The following is a 21,821-nucleotide window of genomic DNA, read 5'->3' as shown; positions in this document are numbered from 1 at the left end:
CGCCAACTTCAGCTTTGCCCTTGAGGAAGAAAGTCTAACACAGGCATTCAAAACCGATCACAATCTTATTGCCTATATATTAATCTTAGTCATCATTATAAAATCACTAACATTTGTATAAAACACATGAAATTAATAACGTAACGAACACATCCGTTAGCAATAATTTAATGTCAACTTTTTGATGTTTTAGATACATTTCAAACGTATTATTTTCCGACTCATTTTTCAATAAATTCTATCAAGCAAGCACATGAAGCAAAGCATATACACACGTATTTATGTTTCTCAATAGCAGTTAATTTTTCAAGTTTTGGTTGCCGTGAATACGAAACGTAAAATTTCTATCAGAACATCTCACTATTTGTCGGATTCTTAAACATAATGCATCTACGTGAAACAGATTGGCAGAGGTCATTGGTCTTAATTAACGCCTAAAATAATTCGCTCGAACATTGTTCCTCTCGTAAAATTGCTCGAAAAGTTTAGTTTCAATAAATTATTGCAAAGTTAAGAACAACAAACACCTTGAATATAAATCGTAAGTACCTGTTTGTTTGTTTGTAAGTAGATTAAAAATAAAGAAGCAAATACTTTCGTTTGTAAGTTTAACAACTTGCGTTGTTTATAATTTTACCTTTACGAGGCATTCAAGGTCATGCTTTCGATGGTTTTAATTCCGATTCTTAGACGAATGAAAATGGGTTTCATATCAGATAGACCACGATTTATAGACGCCAAACTGAGCAAGACTTAGTAGAATGAATGTCAAAAACTACATTTGAAGTACACGTTTGAAAGAGTTATATTACTATTTAAAGGATTATAGGAGGGCATGTGTAGACATGGATACGCATTAAAGAAGTCTGAAAACCGAAATGGGCACCGTAAAAATAGATTGTTACAAAAATATTACTCTCTTAGCCTATATAAAGGGCAAGAAACACCTTAGAAAAAAGCATTTCCTCAAAGATTGGCATAGGTGTTGGCGTCCACGTACGGGAAGCCAATCCGTCCCCATTTCACTCGAGGCAATAACCCGAACTCAAACTGTTTGACACTTCTCTACAGAGTAGGCCATTTATTTTCGTAATGTACTTTCGACAGAAATAAATCTAACAGTTCCTATAGCGATTGTTTGATGCACGCTTCTATGTGTTTAGTAATTATGTATGTACGCTGCGTATGACTGTTTGTCAAGTTATTGCAGATTTTTTTGGAATTTAATTCTACATTACACAATATGATTTCACGAACATAACACAAAAAATAAGAAATATAGTCCACGTCTTACACAACTAAGTGTTAAAACTACGTACTCAATACGAACGTTTTCCTACCGGTTCACTTATTAAAATCGCTATTATAATGCAGCCTTTAATAGTTGTACTACAGTCGTGTTCGACAACTCTACAACAAGTTTTTTTACATTATTGTGGCAGTTGAAATTGATTACCAGTATAAACAAGAACAAGTTTTTTGAGCGAAATGCGTTTCTTGGTTTCTATAGTGGTCCCCGAGCGAAATCTCATTGTGAGAGTCAATATTAATTGAAAAACGATAAACCGCCTTGTACTATTTTCTACCTTAACAAATACTTCTTACATTGTTCACTGATTATTTAATTATTATCAGCATTGGTTCCAAGACTGATTTAAACTAAGTAACTAAAAAATAGCGCTTAGAGAAAGGCTTTATGTTAGAAAACGATATTGATATTGATGTTTATTTCTTCAATCATACAGTTTTATCTAAAATAAGACGATTTCTTCGGGAATTTAATATAGAAATACTAAAATAATCCCATCTATTTTTTGTTGATAACTTGACGTATTCTAAAGCGCTAAAGTAGAGCTAAAATGCAATAAACTGCATGAACTAACTATAAGAGCTAAAGCAATATTCAAGTTTCTGAAATATTCCGAGTGTTGCAATATTTTTTGAGAAATTCCAATTTACATGATGGAAATCTATACGTATTTAAAAGAAAACTATTCCACCAATGTACTTCAATATAAGTTTTGATTGTATTTAATGGCTTAGTAGTTTTTTGTCAATGAACAAAAGTGCAAAAATACTAAACACTAACTAACTTCGCAAACAATTTAGTTCCGACTCAACTTTAGAGGGACGAGGGAGGAGGGGCGACGTTCGCTCTTCTAGGTTTCCCGTACTGTTTATTGATTAACTGCGGGAGTTCCGCTCCCAGTTGTCAAAAGGTGAGAACGTTATGAGCGATGCTCTCGAGAGAAATAAACATTATACGGTCGAAAGTTCATAAAAACTTCTCAGCATTCGATTAAATCGAAAGATAAGGACATATTTCCTAAAGTAAATAATAATCGCGTCTGTTTTTAATCAAAACAAAGTGATAAGATGCAGAAAATAAATAACCTATAAACACCATTATTGATTCTGATAGTGTGATAACGTGCAGTGGCGCCAACATCAGCGAATAGACAATATCGTTTCGGGCCACGCACCTGCGCGTCGCGGCGCGTCGCGGCCCGCCGCAGCGTCGGTGCAACAGTTAAGGAGTATTACCAACGGGAGTACTGTTACTTCAAGTGAGTGTGCGACCAGTATTAAATAGACAATCACAAACAATGGATACCGAAATGTTAGAATACCAAAGTATCAAAGAAGAATTGGAGGAGCAGAAGAATCAAGTCGAAGCTAATCGAATAAAAATTTCGGAGCTTGTGCCTGAAAATGTAAATAAAATATTAGACGATACTTTCAGCACGATGGATAGTAAATACGACGAGCTAAAAACCAAAGTTGAAAATCAGGAAAAGCGCTTATATTATTTGGAGCGACAGATTAGGCAGAAAAATCTTATTTTCTTTGGTTTGGAAGAAGGTGAAACATCATATCACCTATTTGAAATCACGCTATACGATTTCATACGAAAATACTTTGACGTCGGAATTGAGTATGGCGACATCCAGGCAGTCCGGCGAATTGGTAAAAAGGGAGCAAACCCAAGACCGACAATAGTGACATTTGCATCAATGAATTTGAAATTAGAATTATTGGACCAGAAAAGGGTTTTAAGGAATACCAAATACAGCATCGATGAAGATTTTCCACCAAATGTGCTAATTAAAAGGAAGGAACTAAAAAAGCAATTGCAGGTGGAAAGATCAAAAGGAAACCTGGCGGTGATAAGATATGACAGATTGGTCATCTTAAGGGAAATGAATAATCCACTTTTTGATCCACTGATTGGCTCAACACCAGAGCTTGAGCCGAACATGCCACAATAATGTGTACACTCTCAATGACGACCTGAAGGTAACCTTAAATGAGAAACATACTCAACTGATACAATGATCTTCTAATCTACGTGTTAGTATTAAATTCTAAGCATTTTGATTCCCAATAAGGAATATATTTAAATATTAAGTTACGATGTCATTAGTAGTTAACATAAATATGTATCTGAATCAAGCTTATAAGAAATAAAGCTTTTCTTCTTGATTTAATTCTATTTATTGAAACACTAACTCGTACCTAAAGTAGCTAGTGTCCTAAACTATTATTTTAGTTTTCAAAAATCATTTGAGGCATTTTCACAACAAAGGTTTAAAGACATTGCAAATAAACACTTTTATTTATATAGTTATATTTTAAAGCCATGTATAGGTGTGGACAAATATAAAACCACGCTGACAACACTAGATACTTCGGCTTATAATAACCTTCTCGTACGCAAGTCTCTCAAACAATTGTAGTCAAAAACGTCATGTATTAACTGTAATATTCTAAGATATTTTATGTAATATTTCAAATTTAAACAATAATTATCATTTAGGCATTATTCATTGGAGTAAGTAGTTATCTAGGGTGCCCCACACCCATTGATCGATTTCGCTTTAAGAGCCCGCTAACCTAGCTAGTACCAGTACTAGACCACATTTGGTCAGACAATAGCTCCTAAATCTAATATAGTTTTCGTATTTATTAGCCTTTTGAACTTCTAGATTCATTGTCGTTGACTAAAATCATACAAATTATCTCTGGTTTACATAAATTGATGAACTGATTGAGACGAAATTGACGCAGGACATTGTTTACCAATTACTCAGTATAAATAGTCCAGTCCATTTTTAGATATACATACATACAGATACGGTATGGATCGGGTGACTGTATATCAACATATTTCTGAAAGCATGAATCTCACGAAGTTTTTCTTCACTATTGAAGTTAGTAGAAATGTAACAAGTACGTATCAACTTCACCCTTCTATTTTACTCATAAAACGTCACTAAAAATCGTATTGATAAAAAATACGATGTCTCTTAGCCGACGTAGCTAACAAATTTTATCTCTTACTAAACAGAATTGCAGGAATAATTTCAATTTACAAGCTTGCAAATAAAACGGAGCTTGGACAATCGCCATCTACTTTAAAATACGTAAGATTTTATTTCCGCGTGTTTCACTCACGAGCTGTCTGTGACTACGTGTAGGGATTACTTCACATTGTTCTTTGTGTTTCTTCTGTCTTACCAATAAAGCTTTGGGTAGTTACAAAGTGTAATGCATATCTCACTCCCATACAGTTTCAAAATTGATTTAAGTTACAAAACATTATTCGTAGCTTACACGCGTTTGTTAGTCAGACAGTGTATACCTACATACTGTGGTACTGAGTGAGTATACTTTTGCTTTTATATATAGAGGGAGGTGCAGCCATTATTGAATTTCTACTAGACCTTTGAACATGCTATTAAGCAGGAAGTACTATATAACATGGAGGCGACAGGTAAGAATGTATGTTCCTAATTTTTTTCCTCTTGGGTATTTAAACAGGGGATACAACTCTTTTATTATTTTTAATATTCATTGTATCAGTGAATATTTGTACCAACTTTGTAGTGATATAAATAAGAGTTTATATAGGAGTAAATTTGTTCTAGGAGCTAAAATCAATAAATTCGTGATTCAGTATTTTTTTAATCCTCTAAAGGATGATCCCTTAGAGGAGGACAAAAGTGTTTATTTATTTAATTTTTGGACGCTTCTTTCTTTGACTTCGAATTATTATAGTATTTATTGTATAAGAAAATTATCTTCTAAGGGGTTAAAATAGGGGGCAAAATTGTTTAGGATAGTTCTTTTGTTTTTGGATTTAGACGTGTGAAAGTTTCTGCAAAATCTTATAGTATGGTACATTTCAGCATTTTCCAATGTTCAGCTCTATATTCTATACTAGCTTCTGCCCGCGACTTTGTCCACATAGATGTCGAAAATATGTTACCGGATTCCGTCTATAAATAGAATCCTATTAGTCCATTGAATATTATAGTTTAAGGACCGAATAAAGCATTGCTTAGAGGACGCCATTTTATTTTTGTGACTTGTGTGGGGGGTTCAATATAAGCTTAACCTCGAGTTTGTAGGGCCGCCACCCTTGTCCCCCGGTCGCCATTTTGGAAAAAGGGGAAAAAACACCTTTTTCACGGTATCTCGGAAACTATGCGTCTTACAAAAAAAATTGTAAAGTCATAATTTGTAGCAAATTGTTTTGGCTACAAATGTGTCAATATAACGTTTTGCCTTATTTCAAAAATTAAGGAAGTTATAAGCAAAAAACGTTTCATTCAATATTATAAATTCATTCAAGATTGGTGTGAAGTATTTTTTTTTGTAAAATATAAGTATTAAATATAATATAGAGCAAAAAAAACATTTTATAAAAAGTCATACATTTTTCTTTATAACTTCTTTAATTTTAATTTAATGCAAAAAGTTATAGGAACATATTTGTAGGCAAAACAATTTGCTACAGATAATGACGCTACATTTTTTTTGTATGCCACATAGTTTTTGATACATCGTGAAAAAAGTGTATTCACTCCTTTTTCCAAGATGGCGGCCGGAGGACAAGGGTGGCGACCCCATAAACTCACGGCAACGCTTCTATTGACCACTCACACATGTCCCAAAAATTTTATTGCGTCCTTTACTAAATGCAATGCTCATGTAACATTTTTAAGGAGCCAATTTTTATTTGAATTTGTGCTATTTTTGCGTTTCGGTAATGTTATATTATCTCAGTTTATACACAATCTATTGACATACTTGTCTCAGTGGTGATTGGATAATTTATTTTGATAGATTTGGATTAATATTGTTTGCTTAAGTAATCATCCAAATGTAAGTATGTTTAATGGGTTATTTATTACATAAATATCCTCCAATATCTGCTAAAATATAGAAATATAGTGTCGCTGATTTTTTTTTAATTATTAGAGACGGATCATTATGCCATACGTTGTTTGCAGTTTTATGCAACTGTTTAGTCAGCGCAAGCAAGTTAACTATTATAAGAGGTAACATTTTCCGTCTTGCTTGACAAAGATTATAATCGCTCGGCTTATACCATGATATAAAAAAAATATAGCCTACAGCACTTTAGGATAACGCAGCTGCATGTTAGGGATTCAGGTTTAGTAGGTTCAGAGATTATACCCTAAATATTACTAACAAACTTGCATAATATATTTTACCTCTTAATAATATTAGTATAGACGGTGTAGTGCGTCCAGACTTCCAAATGCGTCACATTGTATCCTACTTTTTTCTCCAAACCCTCTACACAGATCACTCTAGTGGAATCGCTTAGCTCTATTGAGCTTAAGACGCCGCGGTACATTCAACTTAAACGACTGCAGACATCACCTGAAATTCCCACGAGTTTTCGATCCAAAACCGTGTACACAATATAGTAAACTCGCAGAACAATTAACTGGTAAATATTCCTGATGTTTTTTGTCTCAATTTATCGTTCGCACGATCGGCAATAATCGCCTAACCAGTTCTCAGTAAAGTCAGTTGAAGAGCCCGTTTACCTAGACTAGTATTAAAAGCCTAAATTGACATAGCGATAAACAAACGATCCAAAATACTCACATGTGAAACTCATATTCATATCTCCTTATTTTAAACCGTAGTCAAATTTATACGAGATGTGTTTTTTAAATCTATCTATCTCATATTCACAGTACCTATATGGTTTGCAATATTTCTTTTATTTGCGCATGACATACTGTCACACTAATATTATCAGAGTAACGGTGAATATTAAATCTTTATAATCTATACAGCTGAATTAATCAACGACTGAATGCAAAAAGCGCGCATAGACATTGTAATAAGAAGACATGAGCAAAACAATTCAGAATATGTTCGTATGGTAATAAAGAGCCGAGCTTTGACAATGGTAATGCGTCTCACTAGTAACCAAGACGGTAATTACATAATAATTTAGTTAGGGAGTGAGGATAGAAGCTATTTGTGTCGCACAAACTTATGGTGCCTGTTGCCTTGTGATGAACGAGTGAGCCCCTCAATTGCTTCTTCGTGAATGTGACGAAATTCTTGGGAGGTAAAACGTGGTTTGTATTTAGGTTTGCTAGAAATTAACCTTATGGAATCGTTATCTAATTAGTCATCATCTTTCTAGCATTTTTCTGTTGCTAACGGTATGTTAGCGTAGCTACAATAAATATTAACTTTTTAGGCTGTATTCCTAAGCAGGAAATAAATGAAGTATTGAAATAAAATTCTCGGACATTGCCATCAATACATAGTGAATATGACCATGTCTTTATATAACAAAAAAATCTGTTAGAAATAAAAACAAGTCGAAATGTACTACATTTGATATTTATTTTACTTAAATAAACTTAAATAATAGTAACTGCATCCATATTTATAGCTGATCGCCCAGAGTAATAGTTGTCTGTTCTTAAAAGTTGCATATCTATGTATTTGATGAGGCTGTATACTGCGCATGTGCGCGTCTGAGAGTCTCTTTTTATATGCCCTGTGCAAAGCACCCCATATGTCATGCATAAAATAATAGCCCTACAAACTTTCCTCATATTTTTTTGTACATAGGTTTCATTGTTTTGACATTATTATATGACTTATAACACTATTCATTGCAAAGCTTTTCATAGAAATACGTCTAGATGTCATACAGTATAGAGAATTTACGAATTTAAATGTTTACTAGTATAAATATTAATAACTATTTTTTTTCTATGATAGCAAAGACTATAATAATTTCACGTAGTACTACTAACTACTGACTTTTTCTGCAGAAATAACCTTAATGAACGATAGGTTTCCAAGTGAAACCATATTCTTAATTTTAAACTGTTGTACCCTAGATACAAATAAGACAATTCTACATGCTATGTCATGTAAGAATCAATACAGATTTGAGTAATAGCTAGTAATTTTTCAGTGCCATACTAAAATCTTTAGCAATGTTTTTATGTCTGCTACAGTCTGTATGCACCGTGACTGCATTAAATCAGCGCAACAAATATAGCTACATGCAACAAATATAAATAATCACGTCTAAAAAATCCACTGAATGTTGACTTCAAGACGAATGCTCTAATATTTTTCACCGATCGCTTCAAAAATTTAGAACAACATTCACGACAATTACAACCGTAAATAAAAACAAGTGTAATCACTGCGTCTGTCCGTGTGATCTATATTTTCAAACGACCAGGAATAATTAGGAAGTGTGTGCAAACAAACATGAGCTTTACTTCTTAGAAATTAAGGTTGAAATTTGTTAATACACGAACCGGTTAGTACATTGACCATCCATCTTTTGTTCATTGACTAGATCGATATAGGTTAGTCCGGAAACTAAAAACGTTTCTATTTTGGAACTAAAAAGAAACTGGTGTTGGTTACGTGGTCGTATGGAATGTATTTGTTTGAATGTGGAAAGGATTTCAATGCACTCTCATTACTTTTGAGATGTTACATTTGGTGTTTGTTTAACACTCACAGTTAAAGTATGTTTGTTTTGGTTTAGTTATGACACAGCATCACGGCCAGTTGTTAAAATGGAGAGCAAGAGCCGATTTTCACAAAATTTAGATTTAATTTTTTCTTGGCTTTAGCACAGAAACATTCCGATTATTATCTATTTATCAAAGAGGGTTTATACATTTTGCTTCGGATTTAAGACTTTACTGCTAAAAATAAATTAACCGTCATGTACCACGGAAGTAGCAAGGGAGTATTCATAAATTATACAATTTTAGGTGTACTTTTAAATAGCTTTGCAATGAAGATGATTTGATGAGAAGTTCCTTACAGTATTCACGCTTTATGTATCTTTTTATGAATCCATAATTAATGCTTAACTTTGGAAACACACTGCAGTGAATTTTACAACTCTTAGTACAGCTCTTGGAGACAATTGCCATCAACAATGTTCCCACAATAAACACTAACTAGTTCCATAAGTATTTACAACGTCTTGAACATAACAGCAATCACGTTATAATCGTAAAATTCAACATATGGGTGAATTGTGGAACAAGATTCTGCCTTTTACGTATCCCATCTTACCTTCCCGTTACTTCGCACCAGTAATTATGAACTAAATGAAGTGTCTGCATGTATGTTAGTGCTATCGGAAACACCTGACTGATTAATGTGCGAGGTAATGGCGAATTTAAGTAATTTGCTTATAAATGCTTCTGTAGAGTGATGAACATTAAAGCTGTTTGGAGCTGTTAAGTCTTACAAAACTGATCGAAAAGTAGTTACATTGTCGTAAATCAATGCATCTCTGGGTCAACCATGAACGCAGATAATGGTAATTTATTCCCGATTGAAGCAGCACCTGATGATTTAATGCGGAGTCCTGAGATAATTTGGGTCTTTGATTCATTTTAAATTTGTTTATGTTCTGTGTACATTCTTATTTTAATAGAAAAGTTTCCACAATCAAAGTGTTACACGCATGGGGGTTTTCTCGGTCAAAACCAACATTCTGTGATTCAGATCTCTTTAGTCTCGACTAAATTAAGTTCGTGATTAACAATATGTATGTAAAATCCCTCATGACACCGGTTTTATTTTCATCAAAGTGTGTCAAGCCTGTGGGTTGTTCCCAGTTGTTAAACAAAACAACAGAGAGCTTCAAAATTCTCGTCACCGCCTTCACTAAAACTGATAATAGGTAAACAAAATTGGTTGAAAGCGCGTGCAATATTTAACACGCAAACTTATCGTTGTCGGAGATTTGAACAAGATCGCGATTTGAAAGATATTAAGTTGCCAATTACGGGAAATAAACCCTCAAGACTTAAGCATATGTATACAAGGTAGATCTGAATTTTGTAGCCAAGAGACCCCCTGAATACAGTAATCTAAAGTCAAATAAACTCATAGAAAATTGACCGACAGATTTGATTTCACTAAGACTTTTTTCTAATATTTGGCGTAAACAGTTTGGTCACCACACACGACACACACACGCGCGGCTTGTATACATCTCAGAGGATATCCGCGACAGATCATTTTCTAATAAACACGTGCAAATTTGTTTCAGAATTTGGAGGAAGCTTGGAAAGTCATCCCTCAGCTAATGGAAGAGAGCTGATGTTTCATCGCCATGTCTTTTAGGAACTATGTAAGTAGCACTTCCTTAATAAAATTACACTTTATAAACCGCTAATGTCGTCATTTTCATACCGCGGCAGCAGATTGCAATATAATTTGTATGTACAAGAAATAGTTTGACAGTTCAATCATGTATCTCTTCAATAATTTACTCATGATTTCCTGAATTTGACATTATGATTATTATATAAATGTGCCTATGGTCTAAGAGATAAGGTACGCGACTGCTTAGCACTAGGTCTCGAATTCGATTACCGGGTTGGGTAAAGTACTACTGGGTTGACTGATTTTAAAGGAGTGTCCGAAATTGTGCTTTCTCTCCGCCATACCAGTTCATACCACAGGAACATAGCGATATTGACACCAGTAAACAACATTTTAATTTTCGCAGTAAAAAATATACGAAGACCTGGCTTAATGTTAATTGAAAAAAATAAGGCAATAAGTAAATCCGAACGCAATAAATTGATTGTAAAGACTATACAATTACAAGGTTTTAATTCCACGTCGGTTCTTAGTATTGATAAAAATGCAAAACACTTGCAAATTATTTAGCTTTCCTTACTGAAATAGCATCGGAACATTACACAGCATGTTAAACATTTATTAGCGAGCCGACAAGCAAGCGAACATGAGATCGGACATCAACGATAATTGAAATGAAGGGCAAGACAGTACTCTTCTACTAGTTTTATTATAATATGTCAAATGTTTATTTATATATCGTTCTGTAATTCTATTTTAATTTATGAATGTTGTTCTATCTGGCTAAGAATATATTCTTGTAGGCGGTGGATTTATAATGTCAGGTGGAAAACAGTGTCCATATGTTTACCGGTACTGTGTTCCAGTACAGTTTCTATGTTTACATGAATGTATAGAACACGTTAATACTATGCCAACCTAATTTATATTAACACGAAAAAGCTTCATTTCAACTCCTACGTAACAACAACAAAATATGTACTAAATAAAAAATCTGAAATCAGAAACTTTTGTTCTAGAATAATTGATTAACATAATCGAAGTCCGCATAACTTTGTAAATATTTATGCATTGTCAGATAAGACCTAATGTGGAATTCAAATTGAAATTCCAATGAGTATGCTCGCCGAATATTTATTGGATCGACGAACGAGCAGCTGATTTTAGATAAAAAAATTTATGAAACATGCACTTATAGCAGAATAATATAATAACATTCGTTTTTTAGAGAATCTACGATTAATTAGTACACTAGGATCTTAGATATTCCAAACACGACGGGCTCAATAAAATCTCTCCCCGTATATTATCTTCAAACTAACATACACACATTCCCTTTGCTATTTATAAAACGGCGAAAGGAGCGGTATTATATGATAGTGTTGAACGAAGAATATGGATCCCATGTTGTTTTATGGCCAAGTACTATGATTGATATGCGAACACAACAATGAATGTTTTCATTGCAATGGCGGAAGATAGCAACTATAATGTCGATTTTTTTACATTTTTCAGTACGATTCGCCGTCATACGGCCGGAGTCGAGAAAGGACTACGTCGAACACCTCCACGGAACGGCCGACAACAGTCACAGCGAAATACATCAACACCACTCCTTCATACAAGTCATCAAGCATCCCTGTCCTCTGTCCAGATCGCTCAACAAAAGAAGACACGCCTATTTCGACCATTGCTAACAGATACGCAAACTATAACAAAACCGAAAAGCCCACTGCCTCCAAATATGATTCCTATAGTACAAGTAAAACGGAAAAACCCACTTCAAAATATGAAAAGAAAGACTATTCGAAGCTCAGTGTTCCATCGATCACAACTACCACAAAAAGTAGAGACGTTAGTCCCGTACCGACATCGAAATACAGTCTGAGCCGACCTTCTCGGCACTTGAGCCCAGAAAGGAAACCTACGAAAAATTTCAAAGATAAAACTCGGGAACCTAGCCCAGGGGATCGCGAAAAAGACATTCCAAGTAAGACTGATAAGTCTACGGGCTACAGCAGCCTGTCGAGTTACAAGTTATACCCTCGAACTTCAAATTATACACGACCTGCATCGAGAGCAGAAGTGAAACCGGAATTAACTGTCAACAATTACACTAGACCTTCGTCCAGAGCAGAAATAAAACCTGAAATAACCGTCAGTAGTTACCCAAGGCCGTCATCGAGGGCAGAAACCAAAGCAGACATATCCGTCAATAATTACACGAGACCTTCATCAAGAGCAGAAACAAAACCTGAAATATCCGTAAATAATTACACGAGACCGTCGTCGAGGGCAGAGATAAAACCCGATATATCTGTCAATAGTTACTCACGGCCTTCGTCCAGGGCTGAAGTTAAACCAGAAATAACCATCAACAGATACGCAATAGCGAATAGATTATCTTCAAATTATTTAAGAAGTCCACCCACAGTAAAAAGGACTTCTGTTTCACCAGTTAACCACTCCGAACCCACAAAAAGCGAACTAGAAAAATGCGTTTCCCCACCAGCAATCATAGAAGAACCAAAACCACAAAATGAACCAACGAATGAAAATGGTGAGGATACAGGACAATGTAATACAAATGCTACTCAAACCGATGAAAATGAAGACGAGACTGAAACAATAACTATTGTAACGAGACATACTTCACCTACGCCACCTGGCTCTTCAGCGTATGTCAGGACCAGAAGAGCTGATATGGCTAAAACTATAGAAAAGACAATAACTAGAACCAAGAAAAAGCCTGAGATGATAGACAAAGAAATTCAGTCAGACAGATTAGATGACCCCACTAGATCAAGTCGTTTTGCAAGTACTGCAAGAACAAGTGTTACAAACTGGTCATATTATTCTCCGAACAGTAGCAGTTATACAGGCTACGCAGGAAGATATTCGACACAATATTCTAATTTAAGAGAAGGTTCAGGAAGTAATTCATATTCTGCCAGTGAAAAATCTGGTCGCAGTCACAGTACTGAACCGGATAAAAAAGAAAATTCTGTTTACTCGAATTCCTTGTCTGATCATAGTTATAAAGAACCAGTCAACAGTAATTCACTAAATAATATAGCTGAGAACAGAAACGATGCTTTGGGTGCACCGGAACAAAACAAAGGTGACCCATCAGACTTAGTAATAAATGTGAATCTTAAGCTAAAACGAGCGAAAAGCCCAGCTACATCTACCGACTTAGTATCACCAGAAATTACTATTACAAATAGCCAATTACCCCCTCAAGCTCCCAAAACCGAAGGCAACGTAAAAACTAAAAAAGTTAAAGCAAAAAAAACTAGTAGCGATTCTACTTCAGAGTCAGGATCAAAAAAGAAAGTCATAAAAAAGCGAAGTAAATCTGTCAGTTCTACCGATTCAGATCAAGGTAGCGAAACGAGTGAAAAAAGTCCAACATCAAAAAGTATATCAAAAACTCCTTCTAGCAGTAATTTACAAAATGGACCTTCTAAATTGAGACATTCCAAATCTCGAGAAAGTAACAGCCCAGAATCAAGTATAACTTTGTCAACGCAATCATCTATAAGTGAAGATGAAACGGTGTCTAAATCGAAAACAAATGATATTTCTAGAACTTCTGCTGATGAACTATCGATACCTACCGATCGATCTGCCAAGCAACCCTCACCATCACGCAATGAAAACGGTACTGAAGAAGCTAAGTCTTTCTTGATACGAGCATTGGCGCCTGTTACAAATCTATTTAAAATGAGGCATCAAGAAAGTAGCGATAACAGTCGCTGGTTAGAAACTTCAACCACTGAATCGACTGGAAAAGATGTTTCTAATATTACAACAGAAAGTGATAGATCAAGTAAGGGAAAAAATGACACCACAAATATTATTGCCTCAAATGACGATAACCTTGTTAAACTTAAATCAATCAAACCCATTGACTCTGGTGAGAAAGCCTGGTGGTTAGACTCTGAATCCGAGAAGAAGAGTAGTTTACAAAACGGTGAAACTCAAAGGTCTCCTTCGGAAAAGAACGTTCAACGAAAGATAAGACATGTGGAATCAGGTGAAAAGGCATGGTGGATGGAATCTAATAGTATAAGCGGTGAAAACAAAAAAGATACTAATGAAATCTCTGAAAAATCAAATTCAAACAAAATAGTTAAAAAGTGTAAGTTTGCTGATGACGAGAAACCCTGGTGGTTGGACAGTTGCGCAAATATTCCAGAAGGCATAGAGCGACTTAGTCCACCTAGAAAGTCGTCAAGTGACAGTGAAAATAGTGAGAAATTTAACTTTTTCAAAATTCGTCATATAGAATCCGGCGATAAAAAAGACTGGTGGGTCTCAAGTAATGAAAATTCGATCAATAATAGTAAACCAGATAAACATCAAAATCATAGTCAAAGTTTAAGTAAATCTGATTCGGAGCGCAATTTCCCATTAAGACGTATTCGTCATATAGAATCTGGTGAGAGACCTTGGTGGTTGTCAAGTCAAAAGAACATTCCAGAAGGGATAGAGAAGTTGCCAACGCCTCCACCGCAGGAAGAAAGTGATTCATCGGATTCCGAGGTTCAGGTTTACGTTCCACCGTCGCACATTCCACCTTTCCCCTTGCATCTACCAGATGAGCCCTTAGGAGCGAGAAGGAGCCCTGAAGGACTCGAGACTCCCAAAGAAAATGAAGATTACAGGGGGCGCGCATCGCCTTACGAGAACAATCGCCAATTTAGAAGGACGCCCAGTTCTTATCAGAAGGGAATGAACAAATACATATCTCGTTATACTGATATTGATGATATTCTTGGCACTTCTGGCCAACTTTATAGTCCATTCATGGACTCTATACTAGCTAGGAGAACGGGTCAGGTGCCGTTTGACGACGACGAATGCGAGGAGATAGATCCGACACAAGTCAGAATACATGACAGCACTGCGCAGCGTCCTGTTATTAAGAAGATTCGTTCCAGGTGAGTCTTTAATACATTAAACGATGTTATTTCTGTACGTGGATAAAAAACTAGTATGTGTGTAACCTTGGGACTCGAATACGTTTTATTCGTTTATAAGATACATTTACCACAATAACTACTCAGGGTTTATATACAATCGATAGAGTTACTATAAATCATATAAACAAACGATTCATCAAATCTCATAAAAATGAGTGCAATCCTAAATATATTTTTTCTAAATTAATGTTTTATTCAGTGTGAATTATCTAATTCGTAATAATAATATACTTCTTCGATAATTTAACACACAACACGACCGTATTCCTTACTCACAAAGAGATTTCCAACTATGGTAGTGCACGAATTCTCTGTCTCGAAGTCAAAACTTTCACGTACTTATCAGTGATGTTTTCTATTGAAATTTATTAGTTTTTTATTATATTTCCAGAAGCGACATCATTGACTATCGGGATGAAGACCAAGTAAGTGCTTTTCACTTTAATAGTACTGACCCAATTTGTCTTAGAAGGAGAAGAAGATAAGTTATCACTTCCCTGTAAGATCCACGATATTTATGACACGATAACCATTATGACCGTGTCTTAATAAGCAATTGAGAGTCCATGTATGTATGACTTATTAACATGTTTTTTTGAAAATAAATATGCAGCCGGTAGGGCTGGCCATCAATAATAAAATTATCACTAAGAGTAGAGACGTTTAGCTCAAATGCTTCTTAATGTCGTTTGTAGCTCAGAAAGAGGTATTATAGAAATATTATTTAGGGTAATGAGTATATTGAGTATACTTACTCTTCTCAATTTTTCCATTCTCTTTGTCGAGAAAAACAATACGTTGCCTTAAACCTGCAAAAAAATTCGAGAAATTTTAATAAGACATTACAGATATCCGGTATATTTCTTCTTAACCTAGACCATTGTTCTAAAGTTAATGTTAGGTTTATTTATCTAATGGTTCTATATCGGAACCGACATGACACATTCATCTAATGTTTGGCTATGAATCATTGGGTGCGCGTAGTCCCTCCTAGATTATAGTTTACAGCTTTTTGTCAGACTAACTAAGATCAGTTAGATAAAAAGGTTCTCCAACTGTTTGATTTTAACATCAATGTCATAATTTGGTTTTTATTTCTCAATTCAAAATTATACATTGCTAATGTTAATTATTATTAATGTATAATTTTGAATATCGTGTTCGCAATCTCAGTCAGAAAACGTTTAATTTGGGTGACAAAAGACCCTAAAGCGAACTTGGTCAGCTTGATTTATTCAGTGTAACTTATATATCATTCCGGAAGACTGTCTAGTAGCCGCCAATATATGGTGGCTTAATTTTACTTAATAATTTTTCTTGCAAAACTAAATAGAATGTGAGACAACAATCAAAAGCACCTATGCCTTAAAGTAACATAATAAAAAAGGCTGATGATACAACAAAATCCAACTAGTAGCTACAGCCTATAAACAAGAAGCCAGCAGACTGGATACATAAATTAACATAGAACAGTGTGTAATTACCTACAGCCTAAGGTCAAACTAAAAAAAGGCGTTTCTAAAATAATCTTTGATAAAACCTGTCAGTCCCGATTGTTTTAAAGAAGCAAATTATATCTATATAAGCTCATACTGCATTTATCATCAACAAAGGTCGTAACTATTTTTAAATGAATAGGGACAAATATTCATTCAGGCTATTAAAATAAATTGCGACCGGCTAATAACATCAGCTGGCGATACAAAAACTTGTCTGTGCCAATAAAAAAAGTTGAGTCCGACAAGTCGGTTACCGGTCTAATGGAGACGGACTGAGTTTTGCCTTCTCTCTGGAATAGATTTAATTACCAAAAAAATGTTTATAATAGATTTTATAAATGATGACAATATTTATAAGAAAAAAAAAGCCTTCTCAATCATAGTAGAGGCAATATTCGTCAATCGAAAGTATGTACTTGTTATACAAGCTTTAAATGAAACAGAATAAAAAGTACCAAAATAAATAAAAATCGCTACCGAAAATATTTATATGAGTTCGGGAAGTAAAAAAACAGAATTGGACACTCATGCGCAGCTAAGGCTTCGACGCTGAGCGGGAGCAGTGAACTGAAGAGTGCACTGTATCCTTGAGTCGTATGGGAGCTCGGCGCGAGAGTGAGACGGCAATATTGTACGCGTTGCCGATATTCTACAACGATGACGTCAGAGCCAAAGAGTATGCGAATGTAGAGGCTACTACCTTTCTGTCTTGAGTAATGATAGTGGAAGCTATAATGATACTGATAAGCGTATTGATTTGAAATCATAAAACATTGTTGTTCTTGTTATAGCACCAGTATCACACAATAAAAACATCATATCACTAATTTTATTTGTTATTAAAACTCACGACGATTTAAAATACCACCCTGCGTGATTTTCTAATCTGCAGTGGTCCATATAGAGCTTTTAAGATTATTTTGCGTTACCAGCATTCTCGTTTCTAAACAACTTTTCCACATTTTGTTTTCCATATGACTAAAGGCACACAGAGACGAGTCATATAATAATAACCATCTGTGAATGACGTAAGTAAATATTTATTTCATGCGTTAATCGAAACCAGTCAAATAGAGGCAGAGATAGAGGAATAGAGGCAGAGATAGAGGTATTAAACATTTTTTTTTAGTAAACAGCCCTTATCAACCTGCCGCGTGACCTGTCTGCGTGTGCACATTACTGTTCTATACGAAGGCTCCGTCACTCACATTTCATCTCTTTCTTCCTACCGAACCAAGTGATACAATGTTCTTTTCGATATTACCTTGGCATACACAATAGGCGGCCGGACACAAACATGCCGGCCGCACCACTGGCCTCTCGTATTTAGCCGCATAACACGTGAAAATTGTACCTGAGGCAAGTTGTCTTGCAAGCTCGTCGGTCTTCAGTTATACTTATGACTTCGTACGGACATCAACTAAACTGTGTTTAACGTGTCAAAAAGTTAAATAAAAACAATGCAGTGTTCAATGTGATATAAAAACTGTGTTTTGATCTCGCAAAGGTACGGCTAGTGTTTATAATAGATTTCATTAGTTACAAACTTTACGCGCAACTTCTGTTCGGAGCCGGTTAAGGCTTTTTTTTACCTTTTTATGCACGAGCTTTCTTACTGTACATCGTGGTAAAATATTTTGTTAATGTTTTACTTTTGTACTATGTATTGATACTGAATTTTTGGTTTGTACGCGTTTCTTCGTAGTGTTGAGATCGTTGGCTTCGAAGTTGTAGTCCGACAAAAACTTTCTTCGAAAGCTTAATTATTTTACTCTTATTTACGTAATAAGTAATGTTAAATGTTTTATGGACAGGAAACAATTTAGTTTGGTTTGTATTTATATTTAATACATGTTTTAACTGTTACATCTACATGTAACATAGCATGAAAATTATTGATACTCTTTTATAATTATCAACTGTTTACAACTTGTATAGAGCGATTAAACGTTAAATATTTTAAAATAATGTGCACATTACCAATTTTTTTTAATAATTTTGCCATTTAACTCTCTTTACTAGCATGAAATAGTATGAACTGAAGTTTAAGGCATTTTTAAAATTGTAATATTAAAAAAAAAATAATCACAAGACAATATTAAACATTAAATTATGTATTACAAATACGATGAAACAATACATAGCAAGTATTTCAAGAATCCCTAACAAATACTTGAAGATAACATAACGTTAAGCAAATCGTAACATAAAATAATATTAAATGAAAACATAGTAAGTTAATACTATTAACATTTTAAGCCTGTAACTTTGTAAGAGTGTTTGCTATCGTACAAAAAATTGCTAAAAAGATTTCCTACTACCTTCCACCCGCGTGAAAAGATTTCCCTTGGTAAAAACTAGTAAAAAGTATCTTATGTGTTCATCTAGATTATAAACTATCTGGGTAACAAATTTTATGTAAATCCATTCTGTAGCTTTTTCGTGAAAGAGAAACAAATATTCATACATACATCCATCGTCACCTTTCGCATTTAAAATATTAAGTAGGCTATGATAAACCTTGATTATAACATAGTACTTACATATTTTTTCAAAAAAAAACATATGCAGTTAGCAAAGCAAGCCATGATAGTAAATTAACATACATAGGTACATCGATTTGTAACTTAAAGAATCCTGTAAATAAACATTATGAATCGATTGCTCATTATTTGCTTATTGCACTTAGTTAACATCTTTGGTGACTGCATTTGTACTAATGTGTAATACACTTGAAAAGCAGTTGGAAAACTAACGAATAGTGAGTTCGAATCTGGAGGCAGCGCTTTACGATTGCGAGGAAAAATTTAAAGATTGGTTGTTACTACTTGTAACTTATAAAACTAGACATTTGAGATTAGTTAATAAGTAAAATTTCTAAAGCTCGCACTCAGCACGGGGTTGCTAGTCACCATTTCCATCATTACACATAACCGTATCATTGTTAAAACAAAATGCAGTAAATAAGACAGACCCATAACTGTTATAATACTTCAGTACGTGTTACATGTAAACAAATACTTTAATTGTTATTTCCAACAATAACAAACGTTTGAATTGTTATTTCTACACTCTACAAACCAAATAGCGCTAACAAAATGTTACACAGTGATACTTTACTTGTTCAAAGAAACAATTAAAAGAGATCAATTCATAAATAAATTATTGGAATTTCTATTTTATGATCTATTGACCACTCTCTCCGTTTAGATCCTATTGGAAATAATGGTACTGTTTCCTATTGAATTGATAAATCAATCGAGGTTATTTTGCTCGTAAGGATTTTGTTTAGCAATCAAGTATGTAAACACCTAAAACGTTTAACGTAGCTAAGAATTTTAGGAGGTAACTTTTTTACTTACTTCTTACTAACTCCTAAAACAAAATTAATTGTTCATTTGCCACCGTCCATCAAATTATGATATAATATAATCACACAAACACTCTATCGTTATCTCTGCTCGCCTAACAATAGTAACAACTTCTGATTGCAACTGCCGATGAACATCGACAAGAAACTTAAAGAATACTCCAACGACGGTGTAAACAGAACTAAAGCTATGTTTGTTGGAATTTGTTACAAAAACCACCGTACCAAATTGGTAGGAAGCTTCGGCAGACAAATAAAAAAATACAAATTCTATGCACGAACAGTCAAAATTGTTTTAAATGTGGATAAAATCATGAGGAAACCACGTAAATCTAGACGATTGATTGCTCAGTTTTTTGGACATAGTAGCTCTATTTGAGGTAGTCTGTGACGTTCTCTATCTTTGTTGAGTGTTAACTTAAGCGTCATTTTTTTTCAAATATTAGCTAATTTAATTTCCTTATACCGTATGATTGCAGGCATTGGAATCACAATCAATACTTCCTAGTGTTCTTATTAAGATGTGTCGCTTTTCGGTAAAAGTTATTCGTTGAAACTAAATCACTGTAGTTAAGGTTTTCTTAATACAAAATTTAGTGCAGATAATTTCTAGTTTATTGTAATATAACCGCAATAACCGAGCACTTCGAGCATTCCCATCTTGACTCAACTAATGACCCATTACCAGGTAAACGTTATCTCTGGTGGTTGTAAATCCAAGCTTTTTTTAACACGTCCGGCCTTCGATAACGAACTTTATTGCTTTACACCTCAAAACAAAGGATAAGACAATATTTTTACGAGTGTGCCCTTTGTGTCCAGGTGCTAGGTTTTGATAACAAATAATACATGTGAGGGTAGTTCGAAGAAGGCTTGTTAGAGATAGCAAACATGTGTTTAAGGAAATAGAATGAATTTCGATGTTTTTCTCCGTATGATAAGACTTTGTATGTACAGTATTTGCTTTACGTATGGAACGGATCATGCGTGGTAGTTTTAGTCCAAGTACTAAGACGATAATGGCATCTAATAGAGTTTGTGGCCTTACCAAAACTATTAATTTGCTTTTTGAAGTTTTTTGTGATATAATTAAAGAGTCACAATGCTGAAGAAAGATTCCTTGCTTTTGCCGATTATCCACACGTACTGCCAACTTGTTTTTTAACATCATTCCGCGTCCTTCCGGCAAAATTAATTTGGCGAAAGCGTTCTAAAGGAAGTAAGGGAAGTTAACTCATTAAGTTATTAGTTAGGAAGGAGTCGGGTGACATGTAAGTACCTTATGGTGCCGGAAGTCGTTCCGTACAATGGCTACCGGGCTTTTCAATCAGATCTTATAGTACCGTACATAAAAGAGATATTTTGCCTCTCATTTTATATTTCTTGGTGGATGAGTTATAATAGTACGTCATTGATGTTTATGACTTCGGGCTTAAAAGTTGCATTGCCTGTGTTAACTGTCTTTGTTTTCGGTCAATTAATTAAACGTAACAAAAATTGTTTCTTGTTTCTTGATTAGGT

General features: G+C 34.5%; 1 protein-coding gene across 6 annotated transcripts in view; it reads left to right on the top strand.

The window, feature by feature from the left end:
- Fhos (Formin homology 2 domain containing) overlaps positions 1-21,821 on the top strand; it is a 94,619-nt gene that overhangs the window by 11,666 nt on the left and 61,132 nt on the right. For 5 of the 6 annotated variants that reach the window (XR_012960369.1, XR_012960368.1, XR_012960370.1 and 2 more), the window contains exons 2-4: positions 10,388-10,468; positions 11,959-15,389; positions 15,823-15,856. Coding sequence is in view for 2 of the 6 variants with exons in the window: in XM_076134937.1 (XP_075991052.1) it covers positions 10,451-10,468; positions 11,959-15,389; positions 15,823-15,856 (3,483 nt within the window). In the remaining 4 variants the exon portion in view is untranslated. Of the gene's footprint in view, positions 1-10,387; positions 10,469-11,958; positions 15,390-15,822; positions 15,857-18,291; positions 18,438-21,821 lie in introns of those variants that run through there. The other variant, XM_076134940.1, reaches the window with a different exon arrangement.

This window comes from Anticarsia gemmatalis, chromosome Z (genome assembly GCF_050436995.1).
Source record: "Anticarsia gemmatalis isolate Benzon Research Colony breed Stoneville strain chromosome Z, ilAntGemm2 primary, whole genome shotgun sequence".
In the NCBI taxonomy this organism is placed as follows: Eukaryota; Metazoa; Arthropoda; class Insecta; order Lepidoptera; family Erebidae; genus Anticarsia; species Anticarsia gemmatalis.
Note: the sequence above shows the minus strand (reverse complement) of the source record. Positions and strands in the feature narration are given on the sequence as shown.